The 25,551-nt window shown below is 42.4% G+C and overlaps 1 protein-coding gene across 3 annotated transcripts in view; it reads left to right on the plus strand.

Annotated features, from left to right (window-relative positions):
• Positions 1-25,551, plus strand: part of PTPDC1 (protein tyrosine phosphatase domain containing 1) — a 68,183-nt gene that overhangs the window by 19,556 nt on the left and 23,076 nt on the right. The window contains exons 1-4 of one of the 3 annotated variants that reach the window (XM_083156305.1): positions 569-635; positions 5,509-5,598; positions 22,495-22,666; positions 25,419-25,499. In XM_083156305.1, coding sequence (XP_083012431.1) covers positions 584-635; positions 5,509-5,598; positions 22,495-22,666; positions 25,419-25,499 — 395 coding nt within the window. In that variant the 5' untranslated portion in view covers positions 569-583. Of the gene's footprint in view, positions 1-568; positions 636-5,508; positions 5,599-14,566; positions 14,816-22,494; positions 22,667-25,418; positions 25,500-25,551 lie in introns of those variants that run through there. The other 2 variants (XM_083156306.1, XM_083156304.1) reach the window with 2 other exon arrangements.

Genomic DNA, 25,551 nt, shown 5'->3' on the forward strand with positions numbered 1-25,551 from the left:
AGCTGCCTAGTGGTGGCGCTGGCTCTGATTATATATGATGGACACACTACATATGCGGACAAAGAAATAAAACCTCAAACCATTTGTGATCTGTCCTGCGTAAGTTACTACCAGATATTAGTTTGTAAGGGTAAGCCCAGCTTTGTTCAGGAGTTTGTTCAGCTTCACAAGGCTCAATAGTAACAGTACATAGAGTAACGTATTGACTTTAGGCTCAAGTGCTTACTTATGAGTAGCTTCCTTGAATATAACACTTGTGAAGTAGTAGAACAATCATTTCTTTAGCGAGAATGAGAAACATCGATTTGTTTCCTCAGAGAGAGATCAAAGAAAAAAAAAATCTCAGGACAACAAATATTACAGGCAGCACTGTCGATATGGCGTGTGGGAGGCTCGTCACTTGTCACGTCATTATGTGGCACGCATTCAGAGACATGGCTTTGGGGAATAATGCTGCTTTTCTCAGCTCAAAGGGGCGAGAGACAAAAGCTGATTGTTTGCTGCTGATGCTAAAATCTTGCTCAGACCTCTGAGTGTAAGATGCAGCTCTGTGTTCTGAGCATACAGTACAAGAGATACATCCATGTCGTATAAACTTTCAGCATTCAAGTACTCTACAAAAAGACAACAATTGGGTGAGACCATTTAATATGCAGATAATTAGCATTTCCAGTCATTATTTTCTCTACAGTATTATAGAACGGATAAATCTGTACTTCTTGTTCGTCGTCATTAGCTGTGTGCAACTGTAATGAGTGTGCTTTACGGGGTATTTATCAAACCTTGGAGAACTGTGAAGCAGTAACCAATCGTCTTCTAACTTGTTTCAAAGGCTGTGTTTGAAAGAAATTACAGGAACTGATTGGTTTGTGCTTTATCTTAATCTCTCCACTTTATCATTTCCATGCTTTAATAAATATGCCCCCTCTAATGAGTTATTACATTTATAATGCAAGTTATGGTATGCTAGTAAGATCGCTCAAAGCAAATGCTTCGAAAGCTAGTCTGCTACCTTGTGACTGCCTCTGTGTATGTGTGAGCGAGATGTAGTTTCACTCGCTGCCAACAGATGGAAGTGTTTCGGAGGCACACAAACGGACACTAGATATATATAGATGATAAATGAGCTACTAATACCAAGTACAAAGTGTAGTCTTATATGTGCCTACTTTTAATACATTGTTTTGGGAGATTGGAAGCAAAATTTTAACCAGTTCTGGTTGATAGGTCGACATTGACTAACGGTCGGCACATGAAAAGGTTGACATGAAGTTTTTTTTTTTTGCGACTTGTTCTTTTCTATCTATGTCAGCATGCAATGAGAGTATAATAGTGTGCAGAGAATAGCAAGGCTCCGAGCCCAAAGTGTGAATGTGAAGGGACACAGGGCCTTATTCTAGTTCACTCTTAGAGGCAAATTCCTTCTCAAATGGACAAAACCATGTGCAGATAGCATTCGATTTGGGTGGGGTTTTTCTTCAAAGTGAGCAGGGGTGCCGAGGGGGGTGGGGGTGGGCAGGGGAGCAGGTCTCTCAGGGGGGCCCGGGTCTGGATACACAGTATTTTGTAATTTGGTGATGAGTGCGCTGGGTCTGAGAGTGCGCCGTAGTCAACTTTTCAGCATTGGAGCATTGGGAGTGTGGATGTGGGGTGGCATGGGGGCAGCAGCATCACAGAGGTCCTTCCACTCTCCAACTCCAGGGCCTGCTGAGAGCCTGCCATGTGATTTGGGAGTTTACTCCTGGCAGAGCATGTAACCCCTGGCAGAGCAGGTTAATCCCATGGCAAAGAGCGTATTAACTCCTGGTAGAGAATGTTAACCCCTGGCAGAGCATGTAACTCCAGGCAGAGCATGTAAACCCATGGCAACGAGCATGTTAACCCCTGGTAGAGCATGTTAACCCCTGGCATAAAGCATGAAGCCCATAGCTATGAGCATTTAGGTAAGTGGAACTTACAGTGTGTGGCATAATATGTGTGGTATTATACGTAATAGACATTACAGTGTGTGGCATAATATGCAATAAGCATTATGGCATGTGGTAAAATATGTAATGGGTGTTCGACATGTGTAATATGCATTAAGGTGTACATTTTTGTCCCTGTATCCACCTTGGAAGCAGTGGCGTAACAAGGGGTCAACAGAGTGTGTGGGGAGCTCCATCCATCGGGGCCCCAGGAAGTTGTTGTACCAGGGCCCAGGATTTCTCTTGGCGGCCCTGAAAGTGAGATCTATATTGCAGAGTAAAAATAAAGCAGCCAGTATTTTCCCCTGCACTGAAACAAAATAACTCACCCAAATCTAATTCTATCTGCACCTGTTACATCTGCCCCCCTGCAGTGCACATGGTTTTGTCCATCTGCAAAGGAATTTGCCTCTAAGAGTGAACCAGAATAAGGCCCACAGTCCATGTAGACATATGCCAACATAGACCACAACAAAATGTGAGAAAGTTGTGTCGATCTTTTGATTGTGTCAACCCTTTGTCCGTCAACCAATCAACCTTAATCCTGTTGACCTAATGATCCACACTCGATTTCAACGGAAGACGTGGGTGGGGTTGAATGATGCAATTGGCGCCATCAAGTGGGTTGATACAATTGTGCCTCCACCACTTTGAGGACCACCGTGTCAAGTGCAGCAGCCTGCTCTGTGTAGATCTGGCCTTGCTTCTAGGAAGTTAGTCACTAGATTTATAGTGCATATTGGTTTAAAGGCAAAAATCAAACTGGTTTTGTTTTAGAAGTATTGGTCTCTTTAGAATCAATGACTATTTTACCAAATTTGCACTGGCTTGCAGCTTTTAGATCTGACCCGAAGTGCTTTCCAGATGAAGTGCCTGCTCTCCCCTATGGGCGATAGTGGCGCTTTGGCAGAGGCTGCTTCACCAGCAGCTGCTAGAGGATAGTCAGTCCCCTTGAACTTGCAGAAACAAAAGAAATGAATAGCAGCGCTTGTGTTATTTACAGGGATACCCTTTAAAAACAATTGGACTGATTTTACATAAAAAATAAATTTTATTTAAAACACATATAACATTGACCAATAGTGTTTATATAAGACACTGCAGTGCATGCATTCAACTGAAATCCCACACAGTTCCTGTTTAAAGAACGGTAGAAGTACTCTCCGTTCCTATTATGCCCCTATTGTTGGTTAAATGGGTAAGTTGTTATTACCGTCCACCATATATGGATTGGCAGTCCCGCTCTCCTCTTTGCCTCCTGTTGGGTGTATTTGGCTGGTCCGATTGGAATCTAGTCCATAATGGAGGATGGCTTGGCGGTGCAGGAACACTGTGGGATGAGATCTACCAACGTGTTTCGCTGTGTCAAACAGCTTTATCTAAGTGCTTGTAAATAACACAAACGCTGCTATTAATTTCTTTTTTCTCTGAGGCGGACATTTACTAAGATGGGAGTTCTATTTCACTTGAGATGTTGCTATGGGAAACCAATCCGATAATATTTATAATTTTCTAGAAGGTGCAAAATGAATTAGAAGAAGATTCTGATTGGTTGTGAAATAGAACTCCCATCTTAGTAAATTTCCCGTGAGAGTGGACTACTATATTCTGTATGCACAATTTTAAGTACATTATTAGATCTGAAATGTTAAAAGATTATGGTAAAGTTTCTAATAATACAGATAGCACCTTAGGTTAAACTGCACGTCACTGTAAATAATGGAGGTTATTATGGTTGGTGCGCTCCCATGCAAATTTGCACAGGAGAGGGATGGTTTTGTTATGCGCATGCGCATTTCTGTGCACGTCCATGCGCTATGTGCGAGCGGCCACGGCAAACAGAGTGTTCGCCGGGCGCTCGCACACAACAGTGAGGATGTGGGGCGGTGGCAGTGGTGTAAATATAAATTGGTCGTCACCCCCTGCCAGATATTTCGGCGCCCCACCCCCCCCCTTGTAGTTTGCTAATAACCCTAAATGATACCCTATATGTGCATTATTATTATTATTAATAATAATAATAATTGCTGTTCTTATTATTCTTTAGTTATATGGGGCCACAAGGGTTCCACAGCACCGGATAGACTACATACAACAAGAAATAGATGCCGCTGTAGAGAGCATACAGTAGATGACGGGGGTGCCGGATGGGGTCCCGTCAGTCGGGATCCCGACAGTCATTAACCCAATGTCGAGATCCAGACTGTTTAAACACAGACGGACGGGTTCCCGACGGCTCTCGGCTATTCTCCCTCGTGGGGGTCCACGACCCCTATAGAGGGAGAATAGAATAGGTGGTGAGTTTAGCGAGCCACCGTGCCTGCAGCGTGGTGAGCGCAGCGAGCCTGCAGGGGGCTTTATTGCGCTGTCCACGCTGTCTTAGTCCGGCCAGTCGGGCCAATGACTGTCGGGATCCCGTACCACACCCGATGACGGTATACAGGTATTTAGGTAAGGAAAGAAACCAGAACAGAAATGTGTCTGAATAGAAGTGCAAACAGGTTTTGCAGCTGCAGATTCCACAAAATATCGTTTTTGTCTGTTACTATAAAGACAATTAGCATAGAAAAAGAAATATATGTCACCCACAGCACTGAGCTTTAAATAACCAAGACAAATAGCATCCACACCATACCCCAACCATGGAATTGGTAAGTATATAATGATGATAATGGTAACCACGAGTATGTTTCACATACATCGAATATGTAAGCCTGTGAATATAACTCAGATCTGTTTTGTGGGAAGCGGCCGTGGATTGTTGTTTTCCGACAATTCGCATCCGTTTCCCGCCAATTTCAGGGTACTCCAACACTTGACTGTCAGTACATTGAAAACGTCCGGGTTTCCGACTGTCTGGATGTGTTGATAGTCAGAATCGTGGATTGAATACCCCCCAATGTCTATATTTACTGAGAATATTTCAGAGACAGATAAACCAACAAGGCCATAATAGTACAAAAAAGGTTTCATAATACATTGCACTTACAAATTAATGAAGATTTAACAGCATAAATAAAATTCCCATGTGGCAAAGCTGCAACTGCGTTGATGACTCCACTCCAAACCCCCTCTCAGATGGTAAAGGCAAGAATGGCAGGATTGTCAAAATCCAAGTCGGCATCTCGACTTGGAAAGTCCTACCATTATTTGTGTGTTTCGTTAATAATTGATAATTGGGTACATTTGTCATTTATTTTCCTTTGAAGAGCATTTGGCATTTACTTGTGTTATGCATAACTGAGTTCCAAACAAGGTTGTCAACTTAAACAATGTCAACCTTTTTTCGAGTATCGACCTTTGGCCTGTTGACTAATAGTGGTAGACCCTATTGTCTGTCGACCTTTGTGCTTACCATTATCTATGGAGTCACTCTGGAAAGAATGGGAAGAAAGAACAGTGCACATAAGTATAACATTTCATAGAACTGAGTGATCAGCTTCAGTCTCTCAGGTTACAGAAATGCTTATTAATAGCCAGGAGGAATTCTGCAAATATTGATTTTCTTACCATTAATGTTTTATATATTTTTTTCCTGCAGTCATTGAAATGGCGTCTGGAATCCTGGTTCAAAATGATTTGCTGTGCCGTACTACTGGAAGCAACACGCAGCAAGCAGCCGTGAGCACAGGTAATCCTGTCTATCGAGTGATGCATGAGTACTGATGTTATAAAACACTGTTTATTGTGAGCTGATCATTCATTATTAAGCTTAAAGTGGAACCATCACTTTTATATATATATATATATTTTTGGAGAATATTTTCTGTAGGTTAAACCAGTGTCAGTTCACTGTCCATATGATGGATTCAGTTTAAAGGTATTCAAAGTTCTATTCTGTTTTGTAGTCATTGTAGTCAGGGAACTTTGTGTAGGTGTCTGTTTGTTAGGTCATTTTTTTTAGACACAAAGGGTGACATTTACTAAGATGTGAAATGCACTTCACAGGTCATGTTGCTAAGGGCAACCAATCAGAAGCTACTTCTTATTTATTTAACAGAAGATAGTAGACAGGATGTGATTGGTTGCCCACAGCAACATGACCTGTGAAGTATATATCACATCTTAGTAAATTTCACCCAAAGAGTGTAAGGAAACACTATATATATATATATATATATATATATATATATATATATATATATATATAGAGAGAGAGATACCCAGCGCAATTAAGTCCACCACAGTCTTTAAATCAGGTCCAATCCACAATCACCAATGTGTGCAGCTCCAAACAATAGGATCCAACCACGAATCCAGGGCATATGTTTTGTAAGAGAAGAAATAGATAGAGCGCACAGTCAAAAACCATATGTAAATTTGTAATAGTTTTTACTGATATTTTTAGCAGGGATAAAAAATGACATACATGGGATATAAAAGATAAATTGCCACAATACAGCGTTTGTCACCAGCACAGCGGGGTTAACCAGATTTTCAGGAACACGCGGGGTGATCAGCCCAGCGGGGTTCGTCCACCCGCCGCAGTCAGGACAGAGCCGAGAAAGTCTTTTCACCGGACCAGAGGACGTCCCTGCTAAAAATATCAGTAAAAACTATTACAAATTTACATATGGTTTTTGACTGTGCGCTCTATCTATTTCTTCTCTTACAAAATATATATATATATATATACTGTATATATACACACACACACTTTTGGTATTTAGCACGTCTTAATCTGGACACATCAGGTGCCGGGGGAAATTAGGCTGAGGAAGGGTTTAGAGGGACAGCGGGAGGGCAAGTCTTGCTGTGTGAGGGAGAAGCAGTGCTGTTGGCAGAGAGAGAGTCACACTGCAGGGGTGTGGCAGAAGAGGCACTGCTGGCCAAGAGATGCAGGGATGGGACAAGGGGGGGGGGGGGCACAAAGTGCAGGGGCAGTCCTGCTATGGAGATACCATTGATAATCCGGCAAAACGGGTAATGCGCTATGGTTCTGGAACTGATGGTGCCAGAGTATTGGTGGTGTGTATAGGTTTGTATGTATGTGTGTGTCGAGAACCGCCAGACAGATTTTGAGGCCGTTTTCACCATTTTATTGAGCATTTCTTGAGTTAGGCCCTAGCCTAATTATGCTGGTGAGCCTATATAGATTTTTAATTGTTTGGACTGTGAGGGTGAGTGTTGTTATATCGTGTCAATCTATCATAATATTTGAAACTATACAAATGCAGGAATAATTCTGTGCATTAGGTGAGAAAACTGCTGTAAACACTGAAAATGCCAGATCCACATAAAATACCATTGACAAGCTGGTACTCACTGTGGGCTGATGACTTCATATGGAGGTGCAGTAGGAGGGAAACAGAAGCCACTCTATTAAAGCAGCCTAGGTACAGGGGATCGCAGCTCCCAGACAGGCAGGCTGAGGGACAGCTAATCCACCCAACCATAACATGCCACAAGTAGGCAACCTATTTATTTATTTACAATCTCTTATATAGCGCAGCTTCCGTTGCACTTTACAAAAGTAGACAGTGATAAAACAAACTGATAAAACAAACAGACTTGGACGTAGGAAGGCCCTGCTGCAAGCTTACAATCTATAGGGATATAGGAGGGAAACACAAGGACAGGCACCAGTAATAGCATAGCAGTCCCACCAAGTTACAAGTCCAGAAGAAAAGCTATATAATACATACTGTAAGTGCCTCAGAGGGTTATGCATGTACAACTTAAATATGATAGGCTTGCCTGAAGAGGTGAGTTTTCAGGGAACGCTTGAAAGTTTGGAGGCAAGTGGAGAGTCTTATTGTGCGTGGAAGGGCATTCCATAGGGTGGGAGTAGCCCAATGAAAGTTCAGTAATAGTGAATGGGAGATAGTGATCCGTGCAGAAGAGAAACGCAGATCTTGTGCAGAGCGGAGTGGTCGAGATGGGAGATATTTTGTGATAAGTGCAGAGATATATGCTGGTGCAGTATGGTAATAGCTTTATATGCGAGTAGAAGTGTTTTAATTGAATACGGTAAGATACAGGCAACCATTGGAGGGACTGGCAGAGCTGATCAGCAGATGAGGAGTGTCTTGCATGGAAGATCAGCCTAGCAGCAGCATTTAAAAGGGATTGCAGTGGTGAGAGTCTGTTGTTGGGAAGACCAGTTAGGAAACTATTGCAATAATCAATGCAGGATATAATGAGTGCATGGATAAGAGATTTAGTAGTGTCTTGTGTGAGATATGGTCGTATTTTGGATATGTTTTTTAGATGCATGTAACATGATTTGGAGACAGATTGAATGTGGGGAACAAAGGACAGTTCAGAGTCGAGGATGACCCCTAGGCAACAAGCTTGTGAGGTAGGGTAGATTGTTGAGTTGTCAACAGTTATGGAGATATCAGGATGGTAACTGTTGGCTTTCCCGCTGTGGTCGAAATAATTGGTCAACCATAAGCATTTTTTTAAATTATTATTTATTTTCATAATATCTGGAAATCCATAAGCTGCCAATGTGTGCATTATGCAACATCACTAACTTATACTTGAATATATTAAAGTCTGTCTCTCAGGGAGATGCCCAGAGAAGAAAAACAGGTAAGAGGGGAGCGGCCAGGCTAATTGTGTCTTAGGCTCCGCCCCCTCGCAGGGAAATTGCCATTGGAGAGTATTTGCATAGGGATGGGACATACAATTATAATAGAGCTGTGATTGGCATAGAATCGTGTCATTAGGCCCCGCCCTGTTCTGCCAGGACTGCAGTTTTACTCAATCTCCTCATTCTGCCTACTTTTTCCAGGGCTTCGGGGGACTACCGAGGAACCAGGACAATAGGCTTTGCATAAAACTGCCAGTACTCACTAAGATAAGCTAAGCTGTCTGCCCAAACATAGGTCTCCTCACTTCATCATGTGACAGTACTGCTCTCAGAAAGCAGGGACTGCTACTACCGCCTCCCTCTTTTCTATGGGTGCCATTGCAGTCTGTAGAGTAGGCCCCACAGTGATGAGGGTGCCAGGTAGCCATGGAGACAGAACAACCCAGTGGCTATTTCAAATGTGGCACCGACTTTGGAACCAATCACAACTCCTGGTTTAGCATGGGTTCTCCATGACTACCTCTGCCTCCCATGTGCACCAATCATCTCCCCTCCCCATATGTATCTCTGCCCCTTGCCTCACCAAGCATACCTCTGACCCCCTCCCCATGAGTGCATCTGCCTCCCATTTCCACCTATCTTCTCCCCTTCCCATATGTACCCCCACCCCCATGATTGTCCCCTGACCATTTTCTTACAAATTGCGCAACTGATCCCCATGAGTGCCTCTGCCTCCTACCTCCACATGTATGCCTATGATCTCCCCTTCCAATATGTGACTTCCCCCATGCATGCCTCTGACACCCCCTCCCCCCCATGTATATCTCTGGCTTCCTCCTCCACATGTGTTCTTCTTACCAATTCTATTGGCTCCTGTGATCCCCTCTCTCCATGTATTTCTCTGTCAACTCTCCCTATCTGTAACTGCCACAGCCACCATCCCTATTATCCCTTTACCCCTCCCCGAAGGCTGGTGGCTGCTGATGAGACGTAGTATGGAGAGTTAACCATTACAAAAGTGAATTGTGTTTGTGTTGTCTCCTCAACATCTCTTTTTGAAGAGCTCTAGAGTTAACATCTAAATATTGTATTACCGTTATACCAAGTAGGAAAGTGAATAAAGATTGTACTACATGTCAATTTGAAAATAAAACATGAAAGGCTATATGATCAGGCCTTATTCTTTTCCCCCTGTACTATGCACTGGTCATCTTTACTAATGAAAATATAATTGGAAAAAATATGGCACCAAAACAAGAGATTTCTTAATTATTACATTTTTACATACGATTGCTTGCAGCCTATTATAGCGGCAGTTTCGACTACTATTATCCCTTTGCACCAACAGTTCTTCTTTTAACCATTTTATACTTTTTCTTCTGTTATTGTAATAAAATACATCCTGCTTATACAACAAATGAAAGCTAAATGGTATAATATAATCAAAAACAAAAACCTAAATACAAAATTATGCTATAGAATATGGTATGAAACTAGATCCAGATATGGCAAATTAATTAAAACTACAAATAGGAATACAGTTGTGTTCTCATAAATCTTGCCTCAAAATGACATGCACCACATGATGACAGGTATGATGAAAATGCATCTTATTTGCATTGTTATGTGAGTAAAACGCATAAGCAGACTCTGATGATTAAAGTGATATGTGGTATTCCTATATTTGGCCTCAGTTGCAGACAGAATATAGGCATGCTGCATATCATTTAAATCAACAGAGTCTATTTATTATTACTTATTTATTAACAGTTTCTTATATAGCGCACACAGATTCCGCGGCACTTTACAGAGCATAGTTATAATCAAAAACATAACAAATGACAGTACAAGACAGTTTAGGAAAAGTACATGGTTAATATGGATAGTTGCACCAGGGGATAGGACACTGAAGCAATTATCAGGGTGGCAGAGGTTTATATATTCTAAGAAAGGCACATAAGGAGAGAGGGCCCTGGGGTGACAGACTGGGGTGACACAGAAGGGAAAGAAGTGAGCTTAAACAGGTTAGGTTGAGAGATTGTCAGGTTTTATGCAGGAGGGTGGGAAGAGGTCAGCTTATACCCCTTTTACACCAAAAACCCTGGTCGGACCCTGGTCTTTGAATGCTGGAGTATCCAGGGTCTGACCCTGCTTTATACCCCATTTACACAGCACTTTGACCTGGGTCGGACCTGGGTCTGCACCATTTACACTGAACCTGGGTCAGCCCTGCCTTAAATAATATATATATATATATATATATATATATATTATATAAATATATATATATATTATATTTATATATATATATATATATTATATTTATATAAATATAAATATATATATCATATTTATATCAGGGCTGACCCAGGTTCAGTGTTTTTTAGGGGGTAGATGGGGAGTGCTGTCCCCGGGTGCTGGGATGAGGGGGGTCCCTGCGGCTGCTGAGGGGAGGGGGGTACCTGTCAGCCTGAGGTCGGAGCTCACTCAGCGGAGGAGATGATGTGCGCCGCTGCTGTACCACTCCCCGCAGCCGCGAAGTTCCCACAGAGAATGTACAGTCAGTGGCGGGGGTCCCTCTGGCTCATGGGAACTAGTACTAGTTCCTATGCGCTGGAGGGACCGCCGACACTGACTGTCCATTCGCCGCAGGGACCGGCTGCCGGGGGATGGTACAGCAGCGGCGCACATCATCCCCTCCGCTGAGCTCCGACCGCAGGCTAACAGGACAGGTACCCCCCCTCCCCTCAGCAGCCGCAGGGACCCCCCCTCCTCCCGCAGCAGCTGGGCACATCTTCCCCAGCGCTGCACGCTGTGGACCCGCTGCGGGTGCCTGCACCCGCAGCGGGACCATATACACCGCCATTTACACGGGTCCTTTCCGGGTTCTACCCAGGTCAGGACCTGGGTAGAGGACCCGTGTAAATGGACACGGATATACCCCATTGACACCGCCGATGATCCGGGTCTGACCCGCAGTTGACCCGGATTTTTCCACGGTTTAAAAGGGGTATTAGTCTTTAATATTTTAAGTCTTAAAAAGCGCTGGGTCATCCAAGAGTAGACAGCAGAGAAACAGTTGGAGATATGAGTGAGGATATAGGGAGAGAGATCAGGAAAGGATCGGTAGATTTTAGTACTATCAGCATAGAGGTCATAGTGGAAGTTAAGTGAGCAAATAAGCTCACCCAGAGAGGACGTATAGAGATAGAGAAGAAGAGGGCCAAGAATAAAATGTTGGGGGACACATATTATCAATGGAAGAGCAGGAGAGGTGAAGTCATTAGAGGTACAGCTGTGCATTTTCAAAACAGACAGTGCATATGCAAGCAGAAAGAGTAATATTCAAAGTTTTAGCAGTTAAGAGTTGCACTTATGTTGATTGTAGTTTCCTTCAGTTTAAGTCCAGGCTAAGTCTAGGCTGACAGTATGCGGTTGTATATTCCTACTTAGAATCTTCCTACTTTGAATTCTGACAAAATTTCTAAAGCCAGATTTCTATAGCCAGCCAAGGCTTAGTCAGCCTCCTATACTCTAATAAGTAGGTCTGTAAAAGCTGTTTCTAACTTCAGTATTTAAGACCGCACCCAATGCCCCTCTCCCACTAGAGAAAGTGAGCAATAAAACTGAGATAAGCAAATGGTGAGATGTTACAGACCATGTTCAAGTCACTATCTAATTTTAAAAAGAAATTTGTACTTTTACCTAGACAATGCAGTATACTTGTGCTTGAAAAATGCAGAAGATGCCTAAATATAGTTGACAGTGCCTAGATCCACAGTAATTACAGATAGACGTAAGCGTTAGGTCGACCGGAATGTGATCGACAGTTACTAGGTCGACATGTGTCAACACGAACACCTTATAAGTGTACAGTGTCCTCTCGCATGGCTTGCCGTGCTTCGGGTACGATGCTTTGCACACTATTAGATTTTAACTCTATACCCACTAAGATGGTAAAGTATGAACCAAGTCGGTCTAAAGCAAAAAAGCTCATGTTGGCATTGTGATTTTTGATCACAGTCCCGGAGCCCGCTGCTGATTGGGGGAGGACCCGGTGGCTAATGCCACTGGTAAATCTCCCAGTTCGATCGAGGAGCCCCAAGTGTAAACACATTTTGAGGCTTCTCCAGTTCGTAATGGTATCGGGACAGCGTTTTTTTTAACCCCTGGATGCTACATGGACCGAAGAGGACACAATCTTTACCGGATTGGTTAAGTATAATTTATTTCCACAGGTACACCTATGGATTCTACATTGAGAAGAGGACTGGCCCACATTGGAACCTATAGGTAATTGTGTTGGAGTGAATGTAGTATGTATTAAATTTTCAGGGGGAAGTTTATTAAGGGAAATACAACAAAAAAAATTGTATTCGTATAGCAAAAATACAATTTTTTTTAGGCGTATACATATTTTCAGGATTTACTATCCTGAAAATATGACCATTTGTATTCGTATTCATGGCACATTTGGATTTGTATTTTCGACAGAATAGGAATCACTATTCTGGTGATTCCTATTTTACAAATTATCCGTATTTTAAATACTAATTAACTGTAATTAGCGGTAAATGGGGTAAACGGCCGGCCAAATATGTCTGGAAAATACGCTTAATTTTCCAGGTGTATTTGGCTTCAGCCTGCACGGATCAGTCAGATCCATGCAGGCTGCGGTGTAAAAATAAATAGTGAAAATAAAAAAAGAATTTAAAAAATGGCCCCCCGGCCAAAGCATTCATCCCTACCAACCAGTCAGTCTGGGCAGAGGTCCTAGGGAAGTGAGGACCCCCAATAAAGGGGATCACCCTCCAGAACTTACCTACCCAGGCTGAAGCCTAGTACTGTCCCCAGTACCCATGGGCTGTGGGTACCGGGCTGATTGAAGTGTAAAAGTTAGAATCATCTATTGTATATTGCTGTGGAACTATGAGATTCAGCAAGCCTCCCCTGCTTGCTGGGACTTGGAGAACCAAAAGTCCCAGCATGCAGGGCATTAAAGGGCCCACTGGAACTTGTAGTTCCACAGCAGTACAAATAGTTAAATAAACACACTGACACACAAGAAAAATAAAGCTTTATTACATACAGAGGCCTTTCATAAAGATACCTACCTATCTTGAGCCGTAGGTAGTCATCCGTCCGGTGCTCCTGAAGAATTCCAGGGGGTACCTGTGGAAGGAAACCATACTTACCGGGGTCCTCCGGTGTAGATCACGTCCTCTTCATTCCAAGTAGCATCCAGGGGAGAAGAAAAAAAACAAACCGAAGCGAGGAGAAGGCGGAGGATGTTTGTTTACCTCCGGAGGCTCCTTCCAAATACTGCTATTGGCCGCCTAGCGGTCTAGCGACTCCTGATTGGCTGCTAGGTGCCGCTAAATAGATGGGATATGATTAATATATACAAATACATAAAGGGTCAATACAGTGAATTAGCTGGCGATCTGTTTACCAGAAGGACTATACACAGGACACACCACCACCTAAGGTTAGAGGAGAGGAAGTTTCTAACCCAACGTAGGAAGGGATTCTTTGTAGTAAGGGCAGTTAATAAGATATGGAATACTCTGCCAGAGAAGGTTGTGATGGTAGATTCAATTGATCCGTTTAAAAATGGGTTAGACAAATTGTATCCTGGGGTATAATCATTAATTATAATGACACTTTGGGTCATCGGGTAACCTCATCCGGGTCATTTACACTGCAGGAGATCAGTAATATATTGAACTTGATGGACTAATGTCCCTTGTCAACCTCACAAACTTTGTTACTATGTAACATGTTATAAAAGTCAGCAGAGATAGCTATTTTTTGAAAAACAAAATGCTTAATAAGTAGGTCCCTAAAACACAACCTCCAGATACTCTACATCGACTGTCTCTACTGACGGTGTAGAATTATGGAACTTCTTCCGTGTAGGTATATAGCTGCTCTTTCAGCAACGTGAGTGCATCAAGCTGTTTTGTTTCTATAGAAACCTCTCAGCCTATCATGAAGTACAGTTAGATGATATAAATTCATCCACACATTACAGTAACTTGTTCAGTCCGCAGCACTTGGAGAATAGGTCAGTGCACGACTGCCTACTAGCAGAACACCATGCAGGGATCACCCCGCAGGCTCTCAGCCGTAAATGTTGTCAGCAACTTTCTCCTCGGACGCAGACATTCCACCTCTAACGCCGTCATCCGCCACCAGAGAAGGCGCAGCTCAGCCATTGAAGTGCTGTCCACCTCTACTCACAGAGTCATGGTGGCTGTGTCCACGGTCAGCACAGGTGATGTGAACTCAACCGTCTTGCAGATGAAGAGTTAAGTTTTTAAAATGATAATAGTTCTATGGTTTTCCCTTGATCCTGACTGCAGTAAGTAATGTTAGTACAGTGCATATTAATGCTTCAGATAGATTGGTCCTTTCTTGATACTGTTTTTGTTCATTTATACTTTAGATTAAAGTGAATTGATTTATTTGATGGTTCCAGACATTTGCAGTGTGCAGCCCTAGTAGTGGTTTAATACTGGGCTAGACAAATCTCAGAAGCCAGGTAGAACCATCGTCATGAAAGCAGCAGCTTGTACCAAACTTTGGGTCATTTCTCTACCTCTGGCCGTCTTTAGATGTGACTCCGTAGCTCCTCACTTCAGTGTACCTGATTTTGCACACCCCTTTGTTAATGTTGCATATTGCTGCCACTTCGTAGTGCACAGTTGCAGTATTTTGTCGACAAACAGCACTGTGCGGTTTGTACTTACAATCTTCCATCATTTTCTATTGTGAAAAGGACTATGGACTGAAATTTTCATTGTGTTGAAAACAAGTAATGCACAGTAAGTGCTATATGTGTGGGAAGCTTTTATTTCCTATTAAAAGCCACTTCTTGCTGTTTTTGAAGCAATGAACAATGCAGGTTTTCATGTTTGCTGCTGTCCGTCCATTACAATGATACTGATGGCAGTTTCTAGACTACAGAAGTTTGTGTGTGTATATATTTGTGTGTGTGTGTGTGTGTATATATATGTGTGTGTATATATGTGTGTATATATATATATATATATATTTTGTATTATTTATTTATTAACAGTTTCTTATATAGCGCATACATATTACGCAGCGCTACACAGAGTATAGTTGAACATTCACATCAGTCCCTGCCCCAGTGGAGCTTACAATATTCTATATTCTCTGCCACACGCACACACAGACATTCTAGGGTTAATTTTTTTATTTTTTGTTGGAAGCCAATTGACCTACCAGTATATTTTTGGATTGTGTAAGGAAACCGGAGTACCCGGAGTAAACCCACGCAAGCACAGGGAGAATATACAAACTCCATACAGTTAGGGCCATGGTGGGAACCGAACCCATGACCTCAGCGCTGTGAGGCAGTAATGCTAACCATTACACCATCCGTGATGGTGTATCTATGTATAATTTCTCGGATATATTTATTGCAGATCCACCAGAGTGACCCACTCTTCAACCTTTGTCCTTATTTTGGTTTTTCCAGACCTCATATCTGATGTCAAGGCCGAAGTCAGAACTTTGTGGGGCCAATATCAACATTTTGAAAGGTCCCTTTCCATACCTATCTGCAGCAGTTGTTAATGTTATGCCCCATAGTAGTGCCCTAGTACACAGACAGTTGGGGGAGCTAGTGATCACCGCCTGCATGGCATCTATCAGTGCAGGGAAGGGAGCCCAATGCTGCCCAGCTGGTCAGAAAACACTGGGCATGCCCCCAAAATGATGAAATCAGGGGTTGCAATGGTAGGCCAGACCCCCTTTGTCAGAGGTCATGCCCACTTTCTCTGTGGCTCTGTCACCCTTTTGGGCTGGTGGTGCATCGAGCACAGCTGGCTCTGTTATCTGTAGCAGCCTACTCCCTGAAAAAGAGACAAAAGTAGGTGTTAGAGGGAATCGAGGAGGCCCATACATCTGCAGTGGATTGCTCCAATTCCCATGTTCCGCCGGGGTCTGGAAATTGGGGAAATACAACATTTTCTAAGTCTCAGTTTGTTGAATCCAACAAAAAATTATTGGTATGCAGTCAGGGATTTTTAAAATGCTGATTTTACCTAATTCCTCTATAGGATTGGTGGACTAGATCGCCGTTGGGTAATCACAAACCCAATGTAAGGCCTGCATAAGGGCTGGAAAGGAGGGTGGGTTGAAGGGAGAGAGATCTGAAAATAGAGGGAACAAAACCATGCAACAATATTCACAATAAGCAGCGACTAGTGATAGGTCAGAAATACTAGCGGGAAAACTTGCATGCTCGAGCTGCGGCTGAAGTGGAGCATGGGATATTCACTAAAAGCATACTCGCCAATAAGAATACATTTTCTAGGAATACTTGTTGCAGTAGGCGTGGTATAAAATGTTGATATTCGGAATGCCGACACGGTCTGAATGTTGACATTGGCAGAATGTTATCTATGTTCATGTCGATAATCAGCTTTTTGAAAAAGCGTTTTCAGGTGTTTGTAGTCCTAACCGATGCCTAACTTTAAAATGGACTGCTGACATTTCCAATGTCAACATTATGAGCATGGTCGACAGTGTATAGGTAGACACTGACAAATAGTCGACATGCACTAGGCCAACTTTGACAAAAGGTCGACACAAGCAAAAAGTAACATGGCAATGATCGACGATCGATGAGTTTTTCACAATTATTTTTCACTTTTTGGATTTTTTTATACGTTAACATCTATGTCGCTGGGAACGGTGCAGTGTACCAAGTGCAGTGAGGTACCTGGCCCAAAGCATGGCAAGTGAATTGCTACACTAATTGGGGGTCTACATCCTCAAGTGTTGACATTCACACCAAAAAATTCCATGAAAAACTCATGTCGACTTTTTCATGTGACAAGCTTATTGACTGTCGACCTAGACACTGTGTATCCGACGATGCATGCCCCTGCTTCACTAAACAAATTTGAATTTAATTATTTAGTACTGCTTTCTTAAGCCATCATTTTAAAACACAGGCCGAATGTGGCAAGCATGACATTTAATGGTATTACTATAATATACTGGTTTGCACATACGAGTGGCATACAAAAAAAAAACCCTGTACATCATTGGGTGCCAAAGTAATCACATCTATAACAAAGCAGACAATGACACCTGCAGGCTACTGGGGAGTACTACATGACTTGTATCCAAACTTCGTTTGGTGCTTTACAGTTAAAGGGACTTGGAAAATGTTACTGAAACATAGTTAATAGCTTGATAAAACAAAATAGTAACCCTCTTTATAGATTCTCCCTCCTAATTAAGTTACACTAACGGATGCGTTAACTTGCTCTATGTGATCACCATTAGATCTCTTAATGTTTTCTCAGGTGGTTTCCTTCTATTTCCTTCTCCTTCCCTTCTCTTCTTTCTATATTTTATATGTTTGTGTATGTGTCTATGTATGTACGGGTTGAGTATCTCTTATCCAGAAATCCGAAAACCATAGTATCCAGAATGTAATTGTTTTTTGCTAAAAGCTCTACTGGGAACATCTGTGACTGGTACTACTGGGGACATCTGTAACTGGCACTACTGGGGACATGAAATGTTACCTGCACTACTGGGGACATCTGTAACTGGCACTACTGGGGACATCTAACTGGCACTACTTGGGTCATCTGTAACTGATACTACTGGGGATATCTGTAACTGGCACTACTGGGGACATCTGTAACTGATACTACTGGGGACATCTGTAACTGATACTACTTGGAACATCTGTAACTGGCACTACTGGGGACATCTGTAACTGGTACTACTGGGGACATCTAACTGGCACTACTGGGGATATCTGTAGCTGATTCTACTGGGGATATCTTTAACTGGCACTACTGGTGACATCTGCAACTTATACTTCTGGGGAAATCTGTAACTGGCACTACTGGGGACATCTGTAACTGATACTACTGGGGACATCTGTAACTAGCACTACTGGGGACATCTGTAACTGATACTACTGGGGACATCTGTAACTGACACTACAGGGGACATCTGTAACTGGCACTACTGGGGACATCTGTAACTGGCACTACTGGGGACATCTGTAACTGGCACTACTGGGGACATCTATAACTGATACTACTGGGAACTTCTGTAACTGGCACTACTGGGGACATCTGTACTGTACTACTGGGGACATCTGTAACTTGCACTACTGTAGTACACAAATCTTGAATAATATATATTTCATGTGGTTGATGTGTTTCTACAACATACCGTAAATGCAAGATACCACATTGGAATATAAAAATATTACGAAATACAGGATAATCCATTATCCAAAATAATTCTGGTCCCAAGCATTTTGGATAAGGGATACTCATCTGTGTATCTCCAGTAGCACATGTATGCTTCAGATGACTTGTGTTGTCAGGCAATCCTGTCTTGAAATTGGTTATTACTTGACCAGTGTCTTTTCTAACTACCTTCATTAACCCTTTGAGTGCCAAGTGAATTTGTCAAAATAGGTGAGAAAATTCCCAAGCAAACATTTATATTCATCATAATGACCGGTAATGTTTACTTTATATAGGAAATATAATCTTTTTTTTGCGCATTTTTTATTTGAAATTATATAACAAATGTGAGCGACGCTGGCATTTTTAGTTGATATTTTGCACATCTCTCACAGAGATGTTGGCACTCAAAGGGTTAAATTAGACTTTATTTGGTGAGTGCTATATATGATGGACCACTTTTGTGATCCGTCAGTTGTGCACCCCAGTGGATAACTTATTTGGGGACGAGAGTGCAGGAAATACATGCGATTCAAGTAGGTGAATACATGATGTACTTATCATCATTCCATAGGGGAGCTGCCCGTGCAGTGAAACCCCCTCTGGCCCAAGGGAACTGCACGGGCAGCTCCCCTATGGAATGATCGATTACATTAACATTTGACAACATCTATGCTCTATCACATTGGTGGTTGTCATGGTGATTATATACATGGTTGGCGTTGGCGTCGTCATCACCGCGCCGCTAGGTGGTGACGGTTGATGACGTCACCCATACACTGAGCCACACTTCACACGGGAAACAACCCGCTTTTGCTTCACGCTGTTGGTATATAAGGTGTGTTTGTATATTGTTTTAAGCATGATGAAAATACTGTTTGTATTGAAATGTTGCTTTGCTTATTAAAATCCATCAAAGTAGATGGAGTGCCATGCTCTTGATGGATATATATATTAACCAAAAATATCCCTGAATGCGCTAATTAATAGAAAGGTAAGAGGCAGCCTATACACTATATCAGGGTTGCCGACTTTCTCATTCTCCTCTCCGGGAGAAGCCCGGAGAGGAGAGATTCAGTAGCCGTTCAGGGGGCGGGGCTTAAGCGTGACATCACTAAGCCCCGCCCCCATGCTTGTAAACAGGCAAATTCAGTGATCTCCGTGGAGGGGGCGGGGCTAAAATGACGCGATTGTGTCATTTTAGCTCCGCCCCCTCCTCTGAGACCCGAGGATTGCGGCATTTAAATGCCGCGATCCGGAGGTCAGCGGGGGTCCCCCCTGAATCCGGGAGGGTTGCCCACCCTTCCGGGGGGCCGGGAGGGAGCCCCGATTTTCGGGAGACTCCCGGAAATTTCGGGAGGGTCGGCAACCCTGCACTATATTCCCTTAAAGGCTGGGAATAAAAACAGACACATAGAAACAATAGTATTATGACGCCAATATTGATATACTTATTTGAAGTGTGAATAAATCTCTGTAAACCAGTGAAGCAAATAGGAAGCATTATCCAAACATATTTTATTAGAAAGTTCTTCCACAGATTGGCACAGAATATACAGCAAAGGATTCTTTGATAAAAAGTGCATAGCAAAGGAAACCAACGCATTTCATCTATTACAGACTTCATCAGGGGCAAATTATTTCTACAGTCATGCATAAGCATGAATTTAATACACTGTTAGACAATGACATGTTTCACAAGTATAACATATGGAATAAATATATATATATATATATATATAAATATATATATAAGGTAACCCTTTAGAAATAGGGAGGGGAGGAAAAAGCGGAGATGGTGAGAAATGTATTAATAATGTGATATACATAATAAACATACCTTTAAAAAATTCTAGAAAGGCACTCGAATAATTACTTCTTTAGAGTGAGATGAAAAAGCTTTTGAGAGTATTCCTAAATAATATACAGTAGGACCTAAAGTGAAAAATTAGCATAAGTGATATGGACAATAATGTCCCTTAGTGATAAGTATATAGGAGTGTGGTATTGATATACATATCCAAATAATATCTTCAGGTGAAAAAAGGTTTATTCTTAAAAAGCCACAATAAATGCACCTGTACATATAAAAAAATCGGAGTTAGCTAGGGATTAAGAAGCCTAGCAACAATTCCTTAAAAACTAGGATTGTAAACGTACATACCCAAGAATACACACGCACACACACACACACACACACACACACACATATACAGTATATATATATATATATATAACAGTGGGGGTTATCGGAGTGCGCTCTATATATAGTATCACCCAGCCGATACCTATAATAATTATTTTCACAAGATACAATAATCACACTTTAAAAAGACGTTTTCTTGTCAGATTAAAGAAAATGAGATGAGATGTAGACCTCTTTCAAATCAATAATACTTTATTAAAAGCAAACCAACGCGTTTCGTCAAAACGACTTCATCAGGGGCATGACTGAAGGTGATACAGAAAAGAAGGGCATTTACAATTAAGCACCGTAGAGTAATATGTAAAAAAATATATAATGTACATACCACAACAAGATAAGAATAAGACCTCACAACAAGGTCTATACATAAATATATATATATATATATATATATATATATATATATATATATAAATTGCTTTTATTCCTTAAATGGCATCAGGCAATATACCTATACATATTAAAAGCATGGTTTTAGCTATTAAAAACAATTAAGATACAAATCACACTCTTCATTGGTAAATTTAATAGTCTCACCTTACCTAGGTAATCACTCTCTCTTACAGGACAAGCAGGCTTCGGGTTCACTATTATGTATTTATTACCAGTTATGTATACAATATAGCGCACACATATTCCGCAGCGCTTTACAGAGAATATTTGAATACTCACATCAATCCCTGCCCCGGTGGAGTTTACAATCTATATTCCCTACCACATGCACACACAGACATTCTAGGGGTAATTTTTTTTGTTGGAAGCCAAGTGTTAGTAGTGCAAGGTAGTAGATATATTCCAAATTAAATTTTATACTCATGATGCATCAGGTTATTATTACTCAGAGAATTTTTCGATTTGGCTACTTTTTCACCCGATTTCTCAGCCTGATTAATCTGAATCGGGAGAAAAGTGGCCAATTGGACGAGTATATGATCAGCTTCTAAAACGTGACAATTCTCTATCTTACCAGCTGAGTGGATGAAAACCAGGAACTGTGTTTTCGCTCTTTAGGAACCATATTCCTGCCTATCCCAGTATCTTCCCTAGCCATATTGCCTAAAGGTGTCCATACACGGTGCATTTTGCTAGTGCAATGTGTGCTCCCGCACACATCCCATCGCACAGTTCAAAAAGTATGTGTTGCACATACTTTTTGAACTAGGTCCCGATTGTACTGCACCCGAATCGCATACAATTTGCGTGCGATGTGATCTAGACCAAAACACATCCAATGGTCTCACCATGTATGGGTACCTTAACATGCTTCTTTTATAAGATGATGCAAATAGCAGAAATGTTTTGCAACCCAAAGCAAGGAATCAGTCATATAGTAGTTGTATTCAGTTCTAATGCCAGATAAACTAACAGACTAATATTGATGAGTTGCTAAGGGTTACAGTACATATGAGGTTTTTACATTTTCTTACATGGAGCTTTGTGTTGAGTGATAAACAAATTCTTTATTAAGAGAACTAAATTTGTCAAACCAATAATTAATATTAACATTTATTTATCTCTCTGGGTTAGGAAGCGGTAGACGTCCAACTTCAAAATACACGAAAGTGGGAGAACGTCTGCGTCATGTCATCCCAGGGCACATGCAGTGTTCAATGACGTGTGGAGGACGAGCTTGTAAATACGAAAACCCCACTCGCTGGAGCGATGAGGAACAAGCTATAAAGGGACTTTACTCTACCTGGTAAGCACATCTATTAAGCTGGGTACCGGCAATACAATCCATGACCCTACAGAAAGGGATGCAAACGTGAAGAACATTATTAAAGCATTGAAGGATTGAGATGAGATTATTAGAAAAAATTGTTAAATAGAATACAGTAGTGCGCCACCTCAGAGCCACCTACCCACACCAATCCAGGGGCACCGCACCCCAAACCCATGTTACCCCAATCTGGGTCCTATAGTTAACTAGTGTAGAGCCACATAATAATGGCTCTTACTATACCTAAACTAAAGGCCCCCATACATTAGTCCGACTTGTCCTAGGGACAAGTCGGACTTGATTTCCCCTGCAGCTCCCCGGGAGGGGGACACACGATTAGGCACTTGATGTGCCAAATTTAGCATATGATAAATCTCATGGATTTATCATATGCAGTCCCCGGGGAGCTGCAGGGGGAGAGCCGGGTGGGGGACGCTGGGGAGCTGACAAATAGTCAGCTGGCCGCGGACACTGTTGATCCGGGCATGGGGAGAGGCTGGCAGGGGCAGTGTACACATAGGCAGCGGGCGGGGGGACGCCGGTGAACCGGCGAGAGAAACAGCTCACGTGCTGGGCAGGACCAGGCAGACGCAGCTTCAAGGAAGAAAAAAACCAATACAAAGAATGGGGAGCCAGTGATTGGCTGAGAGCTCTCTCAGCCAGATGCTGATTGGCTGAGAGAGCTCTCTCAGCCAATCACTGCCTCCCCATTTGTATTGAAGCTGTGTCTGCCTGGTCCTCCTGCCCAGCAGTGAGCTCAGCTGTTCCCCTCGCCGGTTCACCGGCGTCCCCCCGCCCACTGTGTATAGTGTCAGCTGCCCCTGCCAGCCTCTCCCCATGCCCGGCGTCCCCCACCTGCTGACTATTTGTCAGCTCACCTTCCCCAGCGTCCCCCGCCCGCTGACCCTGCCCGGAGACTGCACATAAGATTTGGAAATCTTATGTGCAGCCGGTGCGACTGCCCGACTCCGATCCGATGCGCACGGGACCGCGCATAGGGTCGGATAGGGTGTCAAAACATGCGATTTGGGACGATTTCACAGCCCGATTCATCCGAATCGGGTGAAATCGGGCCCAAATCGCGTAATGTATGGGGGCCTTAAGAGCAGCCTACCTACAGCTACCCCATAATGCTCCAGTAAATACTGGTGGGCACTTAATTAGTTCAGTGATATCACCCAGGTGTGTGAAAGGAGGGTTAATACTGAGTAAGAAAAAAAACACATTGTTTCCCACCGCACGCTGAATGATATCAGTAGCCAGATTTAAAAACTACATGGTAGTAGGAGTCTGAGATCTTGGTTACATATATTTGCAAGTACGTGGGTAATACCTGGATATTCATCCTCCCAGCCTCCTTCCTAGGATGGGCCCTCTTAGGCTCTGTAATTGCTGCGAATGTCACTGCAGGGTGGCAATAACTGTAGTTAGATACACGTTTCATGCAATTTACAGAGAGGAAATCACAGAGCTGGACTACAACTCCCAGCAGCTTCCATGGTACTAAGTGATGTGCATACAAGTTGTAAGACTGTAGCAGCTCTGTTGTACTACAAACCTGGATGCCATGGTGTTATTGGTGATGTGCTTAAACCACAGTATATGAAAAGAAAAAAGGGTGCAAATCAGTTTTTGGTGTTAATATGCACCAGTGAGATGAGTGATGATTCTATCACTGAATTAAACCTATTTTAATGACAAACAATCCTATTGATTTTGTTGAAAAATTCACTTATTAAAAAAAAAGTTGCTTCAGGGACCATTAGTGGCTCTGAAACATAAGCTCTATTAGTTCCACAATAAATTTGTCCCCGTGTAGTAGATCCATTGGCTGATCTACGCAGTTAACCCAGAAAAGTGCTCATTGCTATTCAGTTGCAGACCATCAATTCACACTGAGGACCAGATGCACTAAGCTTCAAAAGTGATAACATGGAGAGTGATAATCAACCACTCAGCTCCTGCCTGACATTTTTCAAACACAGGGCCTTATTTTGGTTCATTCTTTCTGACAAAATCCTTCTTAGATGGGCAAAACCATGTGCACTGCAGGGGGGGCAGATGTAACATGTGCAGAGAGAATTAGATTTGGGTGGGGTTTTACTTCAAAGTGAGATCTATATTGCAGTGTAAAAATAAAGCAGTCAGTATTTTCCCTGCACAGAAACAAAATTACTCACCCAAATCTAATTCTCTTTGCACATGTTACATCTGCCCCCCTGCAGTGCACATGGTTTTGTCCATCTAAGAAGGATTTTGTCAGAAAGAATGAACCAAAATAAGGCCCTCAGTCTGTGACGTAGCAGGTAGGAGCTGATTGGCTGGCTGTTTATCACTCTCAATTTTATCACTTTTTGAAGCTCAGTTCATCTGGCCCTGAGGCTGCAGAAGTACAAGCAGGCACGAGCGTTAACTGTGGCCTCAGCTAACTGTATCTAAACCTGTTAAGGCTCCCATACACTACCTTGATTCGGCCTAATTTCACCAAGAGAACGGGCTGAGAAATCGTCCGAAATCGAGTGATTGTGATGTCCACTCAGGTCTGATGCGCGGTCCCGTGTGCATCGAACCTGAGACGGAGGTAGGACCGGCATATACTGTAGGTCCGACAGCTGACCTCGGACCCTCCTCCCGGCGATTGAATTGACTGTACACACAAGGAAACTTAATAAGCATTGAGAGAATAAAACATAAGCAGTAACAATTATTTTAATTGATTTTTTTCTTTTAGGATCACCGACAACATACTTGCAATGGCGAGACCATCGAAAGAAATAATGGAGAAATATAACATTATTGAACAGTTCCAGAGGTAATCCTATAGTAATATACTTTTTCTAATTGATAGCCGCAGACATGTTTAC

Source organism: Crinia signifera, chromosome 8 (assembly GCF_055691185.1).
Source record: "Crinia signifera chromosome 8, ASM5569118v1, whole genome shotgun sequence".
Classification (NCBI taxonomy): Eukaryota; Metazoa; Chordata; class Amphibia; order Anura; family Myobatrachidae; genus Crinia; species Crinia signifera.